Below are 17,484 nucleotides of genomic sequence, written 5' to 3'. Positions count from 1 at the left end.
ATGAAACGTGTCAACACTGTCAGGACTGTATTAACACTCAGGGGATATTAACTGTGCCATGTTTTCATTTGGACATTGTGTAGTAATTCATTAAAGTGTATGATGATCCTTTTATCTTTACTTTCTGTCATAGTTTCTGACATTTTGTTTAGATATTTAAACTCTTTGATTAAATTCAATAGACCTGAAGTGCTGTTTGTTTTATAAATTATACCTCATAAAATATGTATATTTAGACAAAATATTTTATCATTATTGCAATAAAGGGTTTGAGTTTATAGACCTTTTTAATTGAAATATAATATTATTAAGTCAGAATTGAATAGTGAAAATTGTACATATTTTATTCAGTATCTTTATGGTTTTAGAGTAGGTTCTGAGAAAGAGAAATGTAATTAATTGTAAATGACACTTTTGAAGTTCTTATAAAATGTAAAGTAGGACTTTTTTCATCACTGTTTTATTTTATTTTTTTTAGTGCAAATAGACCTGGGGCTTTGGGTTATAAACTGTTTTTCATTGTGTGTCTTAAATTATTATTTACCTAATCAAGAGTATTTGGTAGTAGGAATCGCCATCGCTGATTGTTTTTCATATTGCGATTTAAAAAGTCATAAAAACCCTTATGAACTCAAGGAGACTGAATACTTAATAGATTAGAATGACTCACCTTTGGCTCCTAGAAAAAAGAACCAATTCAAAGAGCTGTAATAGCAGGTTTTGTGAGACCGACTACTTACTTTCTCCAAGACAGAGGGTAAACATGGGTCATTGCCTTCTGTTGCTATATGCATTATGTGGTTTCCACATCTGGATAGGGAAAGAAGGAAATGTCATCAGGGAGAATTGTTTCTGAACTGAAGGAGTAGGCGTAAGACCATCAATAGCATAGCTAAGATCCTCCCTGGCATATTTTTCCTGTCAGTAACAATTAAGGCATTTTTGGAAAGGAAATCCTTATTCTGGTTCCATACCAAGGAAACAGGGTACACATGAAGTTCTCAAATTAGGCTTGCTGCACAAGAAACTTTCAGTCCTGACCAACATCGTCCACCATAGTTGTAGTGGTGGTCATGGGATGGAACATTCTTTTTCTTCACTCCAAATGGACTTTGACAGTGCTCTGTGAGAATGTGGTTTGTTAGCTACATATCTAACAAAGTATAGGGCTATAGACACCAAGCACTGGATTATAGGAATACTGATATATACAGTACTCTGTTAAATGTTTCTAAGCCATTCTTACTGTGGTACAGCACGTTTTTCCTATGGACCAGTGTAACAAAGCATAATGAAAGCATGTAAAAACTTTAGATAACCATGGCACAAATATTGGGAGCCATGGTGAAATTGAAAAAGCTAGAGTAAATTTACCAAAATAAACTTACATCCACAACACTCTATCAAACTGCAGTTTGGAAAGCATTGCAAGAGAGTATTTAAACTTACACAAAATGCATTCATTGGTACATTACAAACTGTGTATTGACTGATGACCTTGATAGGCTGAAGTGTTATATTACTGACCCGAGATTTTTTATTTTATTGATTTTGTTTTTGAATTCAGGAATATCCACGTGTCACACTTGGTGTATTTATTGAGCAATCAACTCCCTTCATGCCTGAATTTCTCGACCGGCTTTTGACCTTGGATTACCCGAAAGATAAACTAAGCATTTTTATTCATAACAATGTAAGTCCTCAACATAACGCAAGTAGCAGTTCATCAAGAATGAACCATCTGTTCCGTGAAGCATTGGTTCACAGAGACTCTTCTCTCTCATACAGGAAGTTTACCATGAAAAGCACATCCAGAGGTTTTGGGAACAAAACAAGAATGCCCTTAAGAGCTTTAAAGTTGTGGGTCCAGAGGAGAACCTTAGCCAAGGGGAAGCAAGGAACATGGGAATGTATGTGCTCTTATACATATAATTTTGCAAAAAAAAGGAGTCACTCTGATCATGATTTATTGAGCAAAACCTGGAATAACTAGCCTCAATTGCCACGTGTAATGAAACCAAATGAAGTTGAAATTTGATGCCATTTAGGTCAGCTGCAATTTATTCCTAGATGCTAGTGATGATCCTTTTCAATGGTTTTCTAAAACTGACGGTTGCCCTTATTATCTCCTTCAGTGTACCATGATAGCTGAACAGACTGCTTTAGATAAATGCATGCTGTCATTCCATATAATCCAGGATTTCTAGAAAAAAGATCCTTTCATCTTAAGGATGACTGTTATATCTGTGGCGCCTCAAACTCGGCAATTGAAAAATGAATCACAGGAATGGTGCAGAGCAGTAATAATGTTAAATCTGTTTTTCCACAAAATATTAAGATTATTAAGCCACCAGAGGTTGAAGGTTCTCATTAAAATGTAATTCAATGTCCCGAGTTTCCTTTGTTTTAATTTTCTTTCTTGTGTTTATTTACTGAAATTTAAAGATGATGTTACTGTATATAAAAAACTCCCTCTGTTCAAATAGAAGTACATTTTCCCTTAAGAAAGATTTTTAAATCAAACTGGACCACGTGAAACAAGACTCTTGAGAGGGAAGAACATTAGCATTAAATAATACATATTTCCACGTGCCCAGTTTTGTGTTTGTACTTCATTATAGATATTCTTTTCAGTTTACAAAACTAGTTTGTGAATTGCAAATAAAAATATACAATTGAAAAAGCTATATCCTTGAAACATATTTATACATTCAGCTCAGGAAATGTTTTGTGCTTCAGAGACTTAATTCCTATAACAAGCAAAAGATTATATCTCTGTTTCATTTTAAATAATAAAAAACAATACATTGTGGGATATATCTAGTAAGCAATGGTTGGCATTAATATAGCAAACTTGTGGCCCAACTAGCAAGGACTTTAATACTTCCACATAGAAATAGAATAGAAAATCTGATTACATTTTCTTTTGAACTTTTGAAAAGTTATTTCTTTTAAAATAAGATAAACACTTGTTAGCCCATTCAACACTTATACAGTATAAATACTGAATAATAATGGTCTTTTATATTTAATTTTTCACAGAACATTATTTTATTATTTTTAAAGTCATGTCCCATTCTATATCATTTGTCTGAGTGTGCATGTGTGTGTTCCCTTTGTTAATTTGGTTTTAACTAAAAAATAGGAGGACATTAAAAAAAAGCTTTTGAAACTTGATAAAAGCACAATTTTGCGTTGCACGTTATATACAGTATAGTCCTTCATGTTGAATAGAAATATTTCACTACAGTATATAAGTATCTCAATGTATACTGTATTATAATGTACAATGTAAAAAAGCACTACAAATCTAGTAGCCGATTCCTCGAAATTTAGAAATCAGTATTATTTCCTAGCAGCAGACAGTTATGTTGATCAGTGGTGATGTGATCTCCTGTGAATGATTGAAATGAAACTATTTTAAAATTCTGTGTTCTTCATCTTTTAGGGAGTTGTGTCGTAGTGACAAGAGCTGTGACTATTATTTCAGCATTGATGCAGATGTTGTGTTGACAAATCCCCAGACTTTGAAACTCCTAATTGAGCAAAACCGGTATGTAGCATCCAATAAAACAGCATAACATCTCTGCTGGTAATTTGGTTTAGCAGTTCTCCTACATCTGTAGAAGCTTGGTATTCTGTAGTGCTGAAACCACAAGTATATTACAGTTGACCAAATGAAAATCCCTTCTAGTTTAAAATAATAAACGTGGCATCCTATGTACCTCAACATGTGGAAAACCTCTTAAGCTATACTGTCCCCAACTGTAAATGGCACATAGCATTAAGACAAGCACGCACACTTTCTATTCTTTTGCATCAAAAGCATGTCTTTGTGGTGTGTAGCTTGCACAGTGATATTCAGCACTTCTGCACTTTCAAGAAACCCTTATGTGATATTTAAAGAAATGTTCAGAATTGTCCAGACCCACAAGCTGGAGAATAGTTTCAATTTTAACCTTAACATTGCACATTTTATTGTTTTTTCCCCAGATGAATGCTGTAATTTTTATAATGCATTTTCAATAATATGGTGTGCTCACGAGAGCCAACTTCTTCAAAACAGCCTGCGGGTTTGAAACAAAGCAGGGGAGGTACAGTGGTGAATAAAAAGAATTGCATCACCCACGTTCTTGGATGCGCTTTTCGAATCTCCCAAAATATTCTTGAAATGTCAGTTCTAATTTGCGCTTTGGGGTGGACGCATTTCTGATCCAGAGATGCATCTTCACGCTATCTGAAGTATAAATGAGGTTGATGCTGTAATTTTTGTCTGCTATTGAGTGCAATGTGTCTTTTTGGCCATTAGTACCCTACTCAGTTTAAATCAATCATTGGTTGTTAGTGAGACATTTGCATTTATTATGAAAATGACTTGTGTTACAGATCTTCTCACCTGTGCTTTTTTCTTTAGAAAAATAATTGGCCCTCTTGTGACCCGACATGGAAAACTGTGGTCAAATTTCTGGGGCGCCTTAAGTCTGGATGGTTATTATGCACGCTCTGAAGACTATATTGACATTGTCCAGGGGAAGAGGGTGTAAGTTTTGTTTTCCTAACTGCCTCACTGAATGCATGTATCCTGTACTGGATAATTGACTAATGTCACAGTGATATGTTAAAAGAAGAGGAAAACTGGCTTGAGGCAATGCACGCTAGTGCCTTTAACAGTGTGTTAAATATAAGTGTTAAATATTAAATATAAATTCTTAAATATAAGTGTGGACTAGTGTGCACTCTCAAACTAAGAAATAAAGATGTGCACATACAGTAGCAATCACTCAGCAAAGCCTGACATTTATTTATCCATCAACTTAAGCCCAGAAAAAAACAGCAGTACACTGTAGGACATGACTATGTAACTTACATGTCAGTCAAGGCGTCTCAGCATTACACTGTGCTTATTACAAATAGGATTGGTTCAGTTTCTTGCTGGCTTGAGACATACTGTACTTGATGTAATGAATAGGAAGCATTATGTTGAAAACTGAAAAATGTGGGTTTTAACTACTGTTTTTTTTTCTTTAGTGGTGTATGGAATGTTCCATACATGGCTCATGTCTACTTAATAAAGGGAGAGACTCTGAGAAATGAATTAAAGGAGAAAAACTATTTTGTCTTAGAAAAACTGGACCCTGATATGGCATTGTGCAGAAATGCTAGGGAGCTGGTAAGACTATTCAGCATGTGCTCTGTCATAATATTTTCTCTTTTCTATAAAGTGATAGTTCGTAAATGTTTTTGACTATTTTTATTACTATTTTACTACATAACTTAGTCAGTCCATTATGAACTGGTAAACAGATTGAGGGACTGGCCTTGTCCCATACAAGTGTCATTGTATACATAAATAGTAAATTATACTATTCAACATTTGTTACACAAACAAATGTAATATGAAAGGTTCTTCTTTATCTGAGTTCATGATTAGAAGACATATTTTCATGTCTCGTGAATGAGTAGTAGCACAATAGGAAGGTTTTAATTAACTGTCAATGTGCCAATGCAATGTTTCTCAATGTGAAATCAACCTCCAGCTCAAAGGACGAAAAAAGAGAAAAGCTGGCAAGTATATACAGCACAGATGTGCTGACTGTTTTCTAGGCATGACTTCTGTCTATTTATGGTATTCTTTGTGGTGCATTTAGGGATTGCTGCTCCAGTCGTCTCCCATCATCACCAATCTTTTGCCTCTCTACTCGCCATGTGCTCATGTTAAGCCAATGGCTGCCTGCATATTATTCTCTCTGTTCCTTCTCACTCGTGACCTGGCATTGGTGACTCCTGGTGTGCTTTGTGCTTTTCAAATGTCACAAAAGCTGATCCGAAGGGTCTGGCCATCAGTCTGTCTCTGTTTTCTTTTTGGGCCCCCATGTACTTGCTAGCTATGCAATCTACCAGCATGCTCCATGTAAAAGAAAGACATTCCAAAACATCAGCTTTAAGAGAGTCCTGCTGTTTTTGGCATATCTTCTTTTCTTACGGAGTCCTATCTTCTTTCCTTCCAAGGTGTATGTCACATATACAGTATGTATCTATGTGTCTCTCTACATATATATTTCTATAAATATATAATTGTCACACAACTTATGTGGTGCTTCTCCTTCATTTTAGACAATACAAAGGGAAAAAGACTCCCCTTCTCCGGAAACATTCCATATGCTCAGACCCCCAAAGGTTTAATTTTGTTTTACTTTATGTCGTCTCATTTTGCCGTAAAAGTATGATGGTACAATATAGGACTGCTTCCGTTCTGCAAGAAACCATTATCCATTATTAGGGATAACATATTTAGAGGCCTTTATATTACCAGTCAGTATTTTGATTTTATTTTTTTGTTTCTTTCTCCTGGTGACTCCTCATCTACTTTTCTTGAGAATGCTAATTACATGTACAGCTAATTAACAATTTAATTATAAGCTATGGAAACTCCACAGGAATATTTAGCATAATAAAGTGTAAAGCCTTAGTTTTTTAAAATATATTATTAAAAAAATAATGGCATTCATTATAGCATTCATTTAAAAATGAAGTTAAATAAATGAGATTCGCAAGCAAGCTGTTTCTCAAACATTTAAATGTAAAATAACACCTTGCCAATTAAGTGCAGACAGACTGATAAAAAGGTTACAAGATCAGTTGTAAAGTGTGTTTCCCTATTTTTTTCTGCTACAATTTTATAGTAATGATTTTAAAAGTATTGTACATAATTAGGAACAGGTAACGGGTATATTATATGCTGAAAAGAAGAGAAAGGAAACTACCAGTTCTTGGTGCTGCAACACTGGTAAAAAGGCCAATTGTAAGGTTTAATATTTGTTGACAAATGTACTGTTTGGAAGTTACTGGAACCCCTGATAATGTTTAATACTTGACCACCCAAAGGGGAAGAAAAGGTGCTCTTTCAAAAGCTCAGTGATTTCATGTGGGCTTTCTTTTTAATTACATTATGAATAAGAAAAGCATTCATTCATTCATTTATTGCTTTTTTATCAATATGATAAATTGACAGTATTATTACTGTATTTATATGTTACTCATACATGTATAATCATGTATAATTTAATAGTTTCAAAACATATTTATTAAAGAAGCACATTTTTTTAACTTGTAGGCATTTGTGTAAGAAACTTCAGTTAGCATTTTCATGACTTGTCCAATGCAAACCAAACATCTGCATCAAAAACGAAGTATTGTCTTTACATGATTAGTTTCTGAAGTCATAATTGTATTTTATCACTAAGGAGCCAGATTTAAAGCCAGCCAAAGTCCAAAGCAGAACAACTCCCTCCCTACATTCCCTGCTATAGCTGTCTGATGCTTGTTTATAAGCAAAAATCCACAGCACATGTTTAACAATTTAATTCCAAACTCCCTTACCATTTCCAGCCTAGGCCAGAGCATAACACTGACTCGCGAATCTGATCTAAAAATTACTCCATAAATTGAACCACAGCCAATACATTTCTTAAAGACAAGCAACTGATAAATTTAAAAATGACTCAAAATTACTTCTATTAGTATCTATTAAAAAATCTAAATGGGTATACTCCTTCTGTGGGTTTTCTGTAATGCCAATTTTAATTTTGCTCTAAAGCCTAGACTGAAAATACACACATACAAACTCTACTGCACAGCCCAAGGTTATCAAATTCTTGGAGCAAACTTTTCCTTAGCATCTCCCCCTCTGTTCCCTGCTCATATTACTCCATTACCTGTGTGCTCAATAAATATTCCATGAATATTTACTTGTATCTGTTGCTATTTATATTTTTCCATCTTCGTTCCAGGTATGGTATAAACATTTTTATTTTAATTTCAGTTAATTCCAGCATTTTATATTTTTGCTTTTGTCAATAAGCACATTTTATGTATTAACATTTTTGCTGTTGTGTTTACAGTATGTAATTAAAAATAAAATGTATGACGACAAATTCCCACGAGAATATTTTCTTATATATGACCTTCTGTTTTCAGGAATATAAACATTTCTGCATTTTTATTTTTAACAGTTTCCTGTTTGTGCTTTTCTTTATGCAGAAACTTAACATATTTTTTTATTTACCATAGGGAGTTTTCATGTACATTACAAACCGACATGAGTTTGGAAGACTTATTTCAACAGCTAATTACAACACATCTCATTATAACAATGACTTGTGGCAAATTTTTGAAAACCCAGTGGTAAGTAAAATTCCACCATGCCAGTAAAAGTTGCCCAGATGCCCAGCTAATGGAAGTGCCTTATCTGAACAGATCCCTCAGGGCTAAATATACTGTATGTAACTGCTTCTGCCTGTTAGTTCACAGTTAGACATTCATTTTACTTCTCAACCAGAAACAGGATTTCAAGGAAGTTAAATAACATGAGACAGAATGTTAGTGGTACAGATGTTGCATGAATCATCTGATAAGTCCTAATAAAGCATACAAAATCTTAATATCCCCTTATATGGTATATATAAATACTGTATGTCTCTTATTTCAAATATGCACAGAAGAGCGTCAGTCTTATTGTAGGTCTTTGCAACAAGAATAGGAAGCTCCTGATCTGTTCTTATTTTTATATTCCTGGCTAGCAAACTGCAAACTTTATACTAACATTCATGTTTTGTTACAGGACTGGAAAGAAAAATACATTCATCCAAACTATAGCAAAATATTCACAGAGAACCTCACAGAACAGGTTGGTATTCCAGTGAAGAATTATATGAATGTTGCCACTGTTGAAAGTTATACTTTTACAACTCATCCACAGCTTCTGTTATTTACAGTGCGTACTTTAGAATTCTCCCGCTCATTGTGATGTAGCAGACTCTTTTACATTTACAGACGTAACATTAACACCAATAATTTTGAATAGATCACCCAAGAGCCTCATGATGCTGGGATGGAGCAGCTTTTGTATGCAGTACACAACATTGAGATGGTCCCTTAAGAAAAGTTGGCTTTTGTAAGAGAAACCTAAACAAGAATCGACCACACCCATCTTTTAATTAGGGCCCTGTCTCACTATGTCTGTCCATCCATTAAAACAAACGAATTCCCTGGATGTGGAGATAAACTTCCACCCCAAATATACTCAGGCTATATACTGTACATAGACTTAACTTTATACCAGGATGGACTCAGGCACGTCTGAACATATTAGCCTTTGAAGGGGGTGCTAATGAGGCGGCTAAACTACTCAATTAATAAAACCATTTTGCCCATACTTCAAGAGTTCAGCTCCTCTGGCTTCACCTGCCCTTAGCTAGTATAGAGCATACACACCCTACTGTAAACCAGTATACTGTACAGTCACTGACAGTATGTATGCTAAATTTTGCAACCACCTAGAGAGGTCAGAGTCCAAAGCATCCAGAAAATTCTTTCTTAGCAAGTTATGAAGACTAACAGAACCATAGCAAAGAACCATATTTTGTTAGAAATCATTATGACTAGTATGTCTTTTGTTTTGTTCTTCTAATCCTTCATTGTTTTTAATGTCATTTAGCCTTGTCCAGATGTTTTCTGGTTTCCTGTATTTTCTGATAAAGCCTGTGATGAATTAGTAGAAGAAATGGAACACTATGGGATATGGTCAGGTGGAAGGCATAAGGTAAGTATAATTACTATTGTGAATGTATTACAACATATTTAAAAAAATAATTAATCTAAAAAGTAAAGGGTTATAATGGAACAGTTCACCCAGAATGTATTTTCTTGCTTGTTACTAATTGAGCCAGTGACATTTGAAAAAACAGTACATGCTCTTACAGTAAGTCTGGCAAAGACACCCATGGCTTCTTCTGACTTTATAAAAAGGAAAATGTGCTGAAAAAGCATTAGTATATCTGAAGAGAATCTTCCTTCATGCTCAATACCAAATAATTCAGTTTATTTAATAAATGTGTTTCTCTCTTCTTTTAAACATGCCTGCTTTGGTAAAATGTTTATTGCAGTTCCGTGCCTCATACTTTGGTTCATTTTTATTTTTAGGACAAGCGTATTTCTGGTGGTTATGAAAATGTCCCAACCGATGATATTCACATGTCACAAGTTGATTTTGAAAAGGAATGGCTGCATTTCATTCGAGAGTATATTTCTCCTGTGACACTGAAGGTTTTCTCTGGCTATTACACAAAGGTGATTTTTACTGTGCAGTTGTGCCATACGCAACAGTCAGACCAGTATAACATAATATCTTCCAAAACAGAAATGCATGAAATCATGTCTTTTTCCAGTCTTACTGCTGGCTCTAAAGCTTTGATACTGGCCAGTGCCACCCATATCACAGCTGTAATTCATAATTAGTTTCTTGTACAGTCCTGTTATTGGCTTTTGATTGCTAGAAAGTTTGTAAAAAAATACCATTCTCTCATATGGATTCACTGTGATTCCCTGTTAAATATTTGCCATAAAGTCCATGTAGAAACCAGGAAATTCGAGCCTGAAGTGTTCGTTTGTCCAGCCAAGCTTTATTGTATGCATACAAGGAACCACAATAAGCACCATAATAGTTCTAGTACCTATCTTAGCTCAAAGTGGATATGATCCTACAGAACTTATATATACACGTTTCCCCCCCTCCTGTCTTTGATGTGACCCAAGGAAATAGAGACGTTCCTTTGTCATCAGGAGTTTAGTGTAAACATTTACCATTTGGGTAAACATTCACCATTTGGGGGTAAGTACAGGGGGGGAAGCCTCTGTGATCAAGCAGGCGTGATGGTTACAGAGCCTCTGTGATCAAGCAGGCGTGATGGTTACAGAGCCTCTGTGATCAAGCTGGTGTGATGGTTACAGAGCCTCTGTGATCAAGCTGGTGTGATGGTTACAGTTCACCATGTAAAAGCCGTTAGCAGGCTCCATCATCCATTTGTTTTGTCCTGATTGGAATATTACAGGTCAGACTACCACATCAAATTTCGTATGTGTAATATTCACACCAGTATTATATCTTAGACAAAATCTGGTTAGAAAGATCTATAGGTCTATAATAAGACCTTTTGCAGAAGGTACAGTAGGTGAGAAAGGGAGTTAAGATTTTGATTCCTTCAGTGAGGATTCGTAATGTTTTTACAAAACTCTGTTGTAGTTAAATTAATTTAGGAGAAGTATAGCCAAGATACAGGGTTTAGTTACTGCTGTAAATGCACACAAATATTTATTTTGTATTTGTTTTTGTAGTCTAACCCACAGAAGGTTAAAGACTATAGCTAACTTAGAAGCTAGCACTCCTAAGATTATGTTCTGTATTCTTGCTCTGGTTTATTTATTGAGACCAACTATGAATTTTGAAAGATGCCAATGTTAGTAACTGATTTTTATTTCCTTTCAGGGCTATGCTTTGCTGAACTTTGTAGTTAAATACAGTCCTGTCAGGCAGCCAGCTTTAAGACCACATCATGACTCCTCTACATTCACCATCAACATCGCCCTAAACAGAAAAGGAATAGATTTCCAGGTGAGATGCTGTAATGCACAGTGTTAACAGTGTTAATATGTATTTAGTAAACCAAAAAAATTCTAATTGTTCTTGAGCAATTACTTTAACAGCTTTTCTTTATGACCTTTTCTTCTTCAAAATATATTTATACTTAATTATTTTTGGATGTTTCTTTGTTTTATTTATATTAAAGGACTGTTATTCATAAATTTAAATGCCATTTTCTGAAATAACTTTTATTCAGCTTCTTCTGTAAATCTCTTTGTGTTTAATTTTATTTCAAATATTTGACTAAGTGGCTTATCTTGCATTCGAAACCATGTTGTAATGCAGTAGACTTGTAAGCACTTCTGTTTTCTTCCCACAAGTCCTTTTCTTCAGCGTTGCAATAAGGAGCAATCTTGCAGGATAATTAAGTTATTATTAATTATTGGCTGGTAGATTAACATCTGTACCCATTTATCGAGTTGGGAATCTTTACTGATATTTGCTCAACAGAACAAGAGTAGTTCTCCTTCTAGTGTATGACTCCAGAGCCCTTACCACAATGCCTTACCACTGCCTCTTTAGCTTGGCTAACAAGAAGGGGCAAATCCCTTTTACCAACTATAGTTGTGTGACCATGGAGCTCCTAATTTTCTGCTCCAGGCTGTAGCTGTTGAAATGTGGAAAGCACCCAGAACAAGCTGATTATTCTTTCAGATGGCTTTGTCAGTTTGGACAATTCATAGAGGAAAGACCAGCAAATCTCGAATGGAGTAACTCATCAGTAGCTGATGTGGTGTAATTCCTCTGCAGCAAATAAATAACCAGTATGTGTGGCTCCTTCATAGCTCCAAACTGTTGGATTTGAGTCTGGTCTTTGATGCCTGTCCATACAGAGTTAACATGGTCTCATGGTCATGTGATCCCATTTCCTTCCACCTCCCAAGACATATATGTTAGTTTTGTTCTCTAAATGTCTCCCTGAGATTTGTCCTATGAGGAAAGTGACTAGGCTCCCCACCTCATTACTTGTCCGTGAGCAAAATGGATTTAGTGCCTCTCATCCATTTTTGGTTATGGATAACAGAGAAGCAACACATATAAAGCCTGTATAATAAATTTCCAGATGATGACTCTAAAACAGTCTATGGGTTTGCAGCACTTAAAAGTTTGGATTAAAGGAAAACTGTATATTGATTCTAGGTGTTTCTATTAATATATATTAATTTAATTTCAACAGGGAGGTGGCTGTAGGTTTCATCGATACAACTGCTCTATTGAATCCCCTAGAAAAGGCTGGAGTTTCATGCACCCAGGAAGACTAACTCACCTACACGAAGGACTGCCAACCACAAATGGAACTAGATATATTGCTGTCTCCTTTATCGACCCATGAACAGGAATTGACCTTTGCACCTTTGTGTTTTTTACCGTGAAAGTGTTTTTGAATTCCCCTTGTCCTTTGAACAATTTTGCATTTTACTGTATTGAATTGTGAAAAACAACTGTGGGAAAAGCAAAACCAATGACATGGCCCACAAAAAATTAGGGAAGTTGTTTTCTGCGATGTGCAAATCCTCCTCTTCTCCTGAACTAAAACTTTACCAGAAGGAATATAGTCACTTAGAATGGAACATCAAAAGGTGGTTATGGTTTCTTCCAAAAAGTAAAACGAGCTAAACTGTAACATTCATCTGGTGCTTTAGAATTTTTTTAACTGATCATTCTGTTCTTATTTATTTAGATTTATTAGTATTAGTTCCACTTCTGGTTGCAAAGGATAACATTTTAGAATGGATGATGTGTTGATATTGAGAAATCTCATTTTTAATCAGGCAAACTACAGTATGTACCTGTATGCTGTTCAGGGAATGGTTTTGTTTTTGTATCTTTTCACAGCGAATGAATTGGAAAAAGTAAATGTGTAGAAATATAAAAATCCCACGTTTTAGGATTTCTTTACTTAATAAACCTCTAAAGGTCTTACTTGAAATGGTTTTCATGAAAAGACATTGTGCATTACAACACTTACATTTACTGTAAGTGAAAGATTTGTTTGTAAACTTCAGCAATTTCAATTAAGTTATTGTCCGTTTGATGAAAAATAAAACAATTAAATGATTGATTTATTTCATTTATTGAAATAAAGTGTGCTAGTGATGCAGTTTTTGGTATTAGATGTATTTTGAACCAGTTGATATTTGAAGTATACTGTCAAGAAAAAAAAAACAGCTTACTTTTCTGAGCCAAATTATTACCAGAATTGTTTAATGTTCAGTCAGTTTTTGAAACAGGCAGTTACTGTAGTTCTAAATGCAAAAATCGCTTATGTACTGTAAGTACTGTCTGAGAACTGTACTTAGACATTCCCTGCAAGGATTATTTTCTATGTACTTGAATAAAACAAAAGTACACAGCTTAAATTATATGTTTTAAATCCATCCTATGTTGTCACTAACTGTAGCTTTAAACCTGGTCAACACTTTAGTCTTCTCTCTAATTGACTACTGTAATGCCCTACTTGCTAGGGTATCTAAATCCACAGTGAACAAACTTCAGTTCTTCCTGAATCCGGCAGCCAGACTCCTGCAAGTGATCACATTACTCCTATCCTGGTGCCCTTGCACTGGCTTCCTATCAGGTTTCAAGTCGACTACCAAGTCCTCATGCTCACCTATAAGGCTCTACATGGCTTGACACCTCAGTGCCTGTCTGACTTATTATTGTCCTATTCCCCACCTCGTAACTTTTGTTCTCCTGTTTGTCCGCCAAGCCAGGCTACATACTAAGGGTGACAGAGCCTTTTCCTGATATGCCTCAAACGTTCCCTGAGCACTTTCAAGTCAAAGCTCAAAACCTTTTTCTTTAAATGGGCTTCAGTTTAATTGTTTCTTTGCCCCTTTGCTTTCCTACTGTATTCCAGACCCTTAGAGCAATTGTTTAATACTGCTATCTCCTTTCATTGTGTGCTTTTTTCTTTCTGTAAAACACTTTGAGAAGTCACATTTAAAGTTGCTATATAAAATAAAGATTATTATTATTATTATTATTATTAAATCATTTCCTCCCTCTACATTAATATATTACCCTATTTGTTATACAAACTGGCCTAAACTGTCTTGTTTTTTAAATGAGAACTATAAAAATCCATTTCACAACTAAGAATTATTAGCAGCAGTAATGTAACTCCTGAAATTAGCAGATCTAAGGCTGCTTCTTACAATACGCTAGGAGTATTTCTCTCTTTGACATGGATTGACATAGATCTAACTGTTTGGAGAGAGGGGCTAAAACTAAAAATATAAAAATCAAAGGGACTGAAATATATGTAGGCTTATCAAATAATTATGACTTCATAAAACTAAAAACAGTAATGGTTTGTGTTAGGCCTTTTAATATTTGTCACTTCCAACTATTTTAATGACCATTTTTTTAAAATACCAAACCACATAGACTCCTTTGTCCTATTTTTTTTATGGTGGTTATATTAAATTTGAAACCTAACATACTCTTTGTTTCTACCCTGGACTTTCCTTGACTAAGCAAACAGTGGTGTTATTTCTTATAGGATACTGCCTCTGGGTGCTAGGTCAGGTGTTTGAGAAAACCTTTAGGCCTATGAAAGCAGTTATTGTTAGATGACTTTCCTCAACGTCTGCCTAGTGGTAAGCTTGTCAAAGGTGACATTGATTCAGTGAACTGGTCAGGAAGCCTGCATTCGTAATATGCTAAAAGATTTTCCCACATAATTACTGCCAAAAGGGACTGCTTTATGGTAAAATATATTTTAACAGCTAGACAACTTAATAAAAATATTTGTAGTCACCCATATTGATATTGAAAAAAGAATTCACATTTTTAATAAGAATAGATTTTGTTAAGTTATTATAGTTTCATCAAAACTTTTTAGTACCTTTAGGAAATTAAGCAGAGTAATGTATGTAGCACACGCCTTCAGAGAAATCCAGGGTTTATCAATAACCTCTATTACGTGGGGAAAAAACAAAGATTTACAGATTGGATAGTATGACCTGTTGAAAAAAAATGTCAATGTCAATTTGCACAGAGCAAAATCACATTTGTCATAAAAAAGTAAGTCCAGAAAAGCTGAAGGTCACATTTATTCATAAACCTGTAGCTAATATTGTAAATCGTCCTCTGGCAGGGATTACACTGATGTTTCTATAATGTGCTATCCAGGTCCTGCACTTCTGAGGGAGATTTTTGACTATTCCTCCAAGCAGAATTGCTCTAGGTACTGTACTTTGGTACAGACCCTTTGGTTACCTTTCTGAGTTTGAAACACAAACGTCTGATTGAATATAGGTCTGGAGATGAAGAGAGCCAGTCACGTCCATCTATTTTCTGTGCAGATTACTGTTTCTTTGTTGATGTGAATATATGCTTTGGATTGTTATGCTGGAGTGTCTTTCATTCCCACATGAAGAACGTGACATCCTTTTTTTTAAAACAACTGATGTGTGATTTCTTCACCATTCTGAAAATGATCCATTCCATAGAAAAATTATTTATGTATGGACGTTTCAGATACACTCATGTGTTTTCCTTTTTGTACTGAATTGTTCACCATGCTAACATACAGAAATCACTGAAAAAAACTATAATATGTACCAAATTAGCACTTATCACTGTTTGGTAGTAGAGGAAAATGTCTGTTTTGTGAAGATAAGATATAAGAATAAGATGGCCTACTAGAAAGTAGATACACCAGTTTAGAGAGATTTCTTACCCATACTAATGTGGAGTTACCTTTAGACCAATGGACCCAGGCAGCTCCAGATCTAGAAAGCCATCCTTGGCCTTTTAATGCCTTTCTGATCCGTCATTACTTAAAGTGAACTCAGTGTTTTAATATCATATCGATTAACCCCCTTATTGAGGTCTTAATCTCTTGCTTTTGAAAATTACCTGTGAAACACTGACGTCTCTAGCCCTTAAGAACTGGCTACAGACTGTAATTTATTATTAGATTGTGTTCACTGTTTATTTAATCAGTACTCATGAAAGTTTTAAAAAACAAGTAAAAAAGTGAAATTAATGCGGGCACAGAGGAATACGGGAGTCAAGGTTATTGTTTTCCGCCTTTTATTCAAAGAAGAGTGGCATCTTCACACAACGATAAAGACAGGAACAAACATTTCAAAATGGGAACACTTAGTTGTACTGTGTCCCCCCCCTTCCCCCTCAGTGTGAACCCGGTCTTTAATTCTCTGAGAAATGGCCATGTACATGTTACACAGACTTCAACAGAGTCTCTAGCTAAACCAAAGAAATCAGACAGTTCCAGCAGTTTGACCTGGCACTGACAGCAGACTCTGTACACATGACTACAGACTCTGTAGACATCAGACACCAAGTCACAGCTTTATCTTCCTGCCAAAAGACTGTAGAAAATTCACACTCTGATTTTTCTGGCTCTCACACCTAAGTTGGAATTGTGAAACTGACATCAAGGAGATAATAATGTGGGTGCTTTCTAATTTTATTTTTGACTAATACTTTGCCATTAAATATTTAGCTTTTGCTGACTTCAGTATCTAAGAAACTTTACAAAGAAGCCATTCCCATGGAGCAATGTAAAACTGTCTGTGCCTTGGCTCTTGTTTGCAGAGCAAACTGAGCATTACAATGCTGACATGGCCAGATAAAGTCTAAGATAGATCAGTAAAAAGCTGTGACCAGAATTTCCCAGGTGACAACAATACCATTGGTTATGCAGTTGAGTGTGTTCGCCTTGCAGTACAATCGCAGCTGCAGTGAGGGGCTGCTGCCTGTGAGTTAGAAATGTTCTGAGTGATGCCTGCACCACTTCAGGTGATGCCAGTTTTTGTGATATGGTGCCACAGTGCACTTTTTGAAGGAATACCTGTACTCTCATTGGTGAAGGTTATAGAACTGAGGTGAGTTATAGAAGTGAGTTAACTGCCAATAGTAATATAGGTATTTTATGCACCTGTAAACATAGAAGTATATAGATTTAAATGTCCGTCCATCCAATTTCAGGAGCTGTATGATCTTTAGAGTGTCGTGGTGAGCTAAAAGCTTGT

At 35.3% G+C, this 17,484-nt stretch overlaps 1 protein-coding gene across 2 annotated transcripts in view; it reads left to right on the top strand.

The window, feature by feature from the left end:
• The window catches only part of plod2 (procollagen-lysine, 2-oxoglutarate 5-dioxygenase 2), a 44,609-nt gene extending 30,770 nt beyond the window's left edge, over positions 1-13,839 (top strand). The window contains exons 9-20 of one of the 2 annotated variants that reach the window (XM_088613629.1): positions 1,568-1,693; positions 1,789-1,910; positions 3,449-3,553; positions 4,415-4,540; positions 5,029-5,170; positions 6,115-6,177; positions 8,071-8,184; positions 8,621-8,686; positions 9,497-9,601; positions 9,982-10,128; positions 11,324-11,449; positions 12,657-13,839. In XM_088613629.1, coding sequence (XP_088469755.1) covers positions 1,568-1,693; positions 1,789-1,910; positions 3,449-3,553; positions 4,415-4,540; positions 5,029-5,170; positions 6,115-6,177; positions 8,071-8,184; positions 8,621-8,686; positions 9,497-9,601; positions 9,982-10,128; positions 11,324-11,449; positions 12,657-12,812 — 1,398 coding nt within the window. In that variant the 3' untranslated portion in view covers positions 12,813-13,839. The remainder of the gene's footprint in view (positions 1-1,567; positions 1,694-1,788; positions 1,911-3,448; positions 3,554-4,414; positions 4,541-5,028; positions 5,171-6,114; positions 6,178-8,070; positions 8,185-8,620; positions 8,687-9,496; positions 9,602-9,981; positions 10,129-11,323; positions 11,450-12,656) is intronic. The other variant, XM_088613637.1, reaches the window with a different exon arrangement.
• The last annotated feature ends 3,645 nt before the right edge of the window (positions 13,840-17,484 follow it).

Source organism: Lepisosteus platostomus, chromosome 2 (assembly GCF_059453375.1).
Source record: "Lepisosteus platostomus isolate fLepPlt1 chromosome 2, fLepPlt1.hap1, whole genome shotgun sequence".
NCBI classification, from domain to species: Eukaryota; Metazoa; Chordata; class Actinopteri; order Semionotiformes; family Lepisosteidae; genus Lepisosteus; species Lepisosteus platostomus.
Note: the sequence above shows the minus strand (reverse complement) of the source record. Positions and strands in the feature narration are given on the sequence as shown.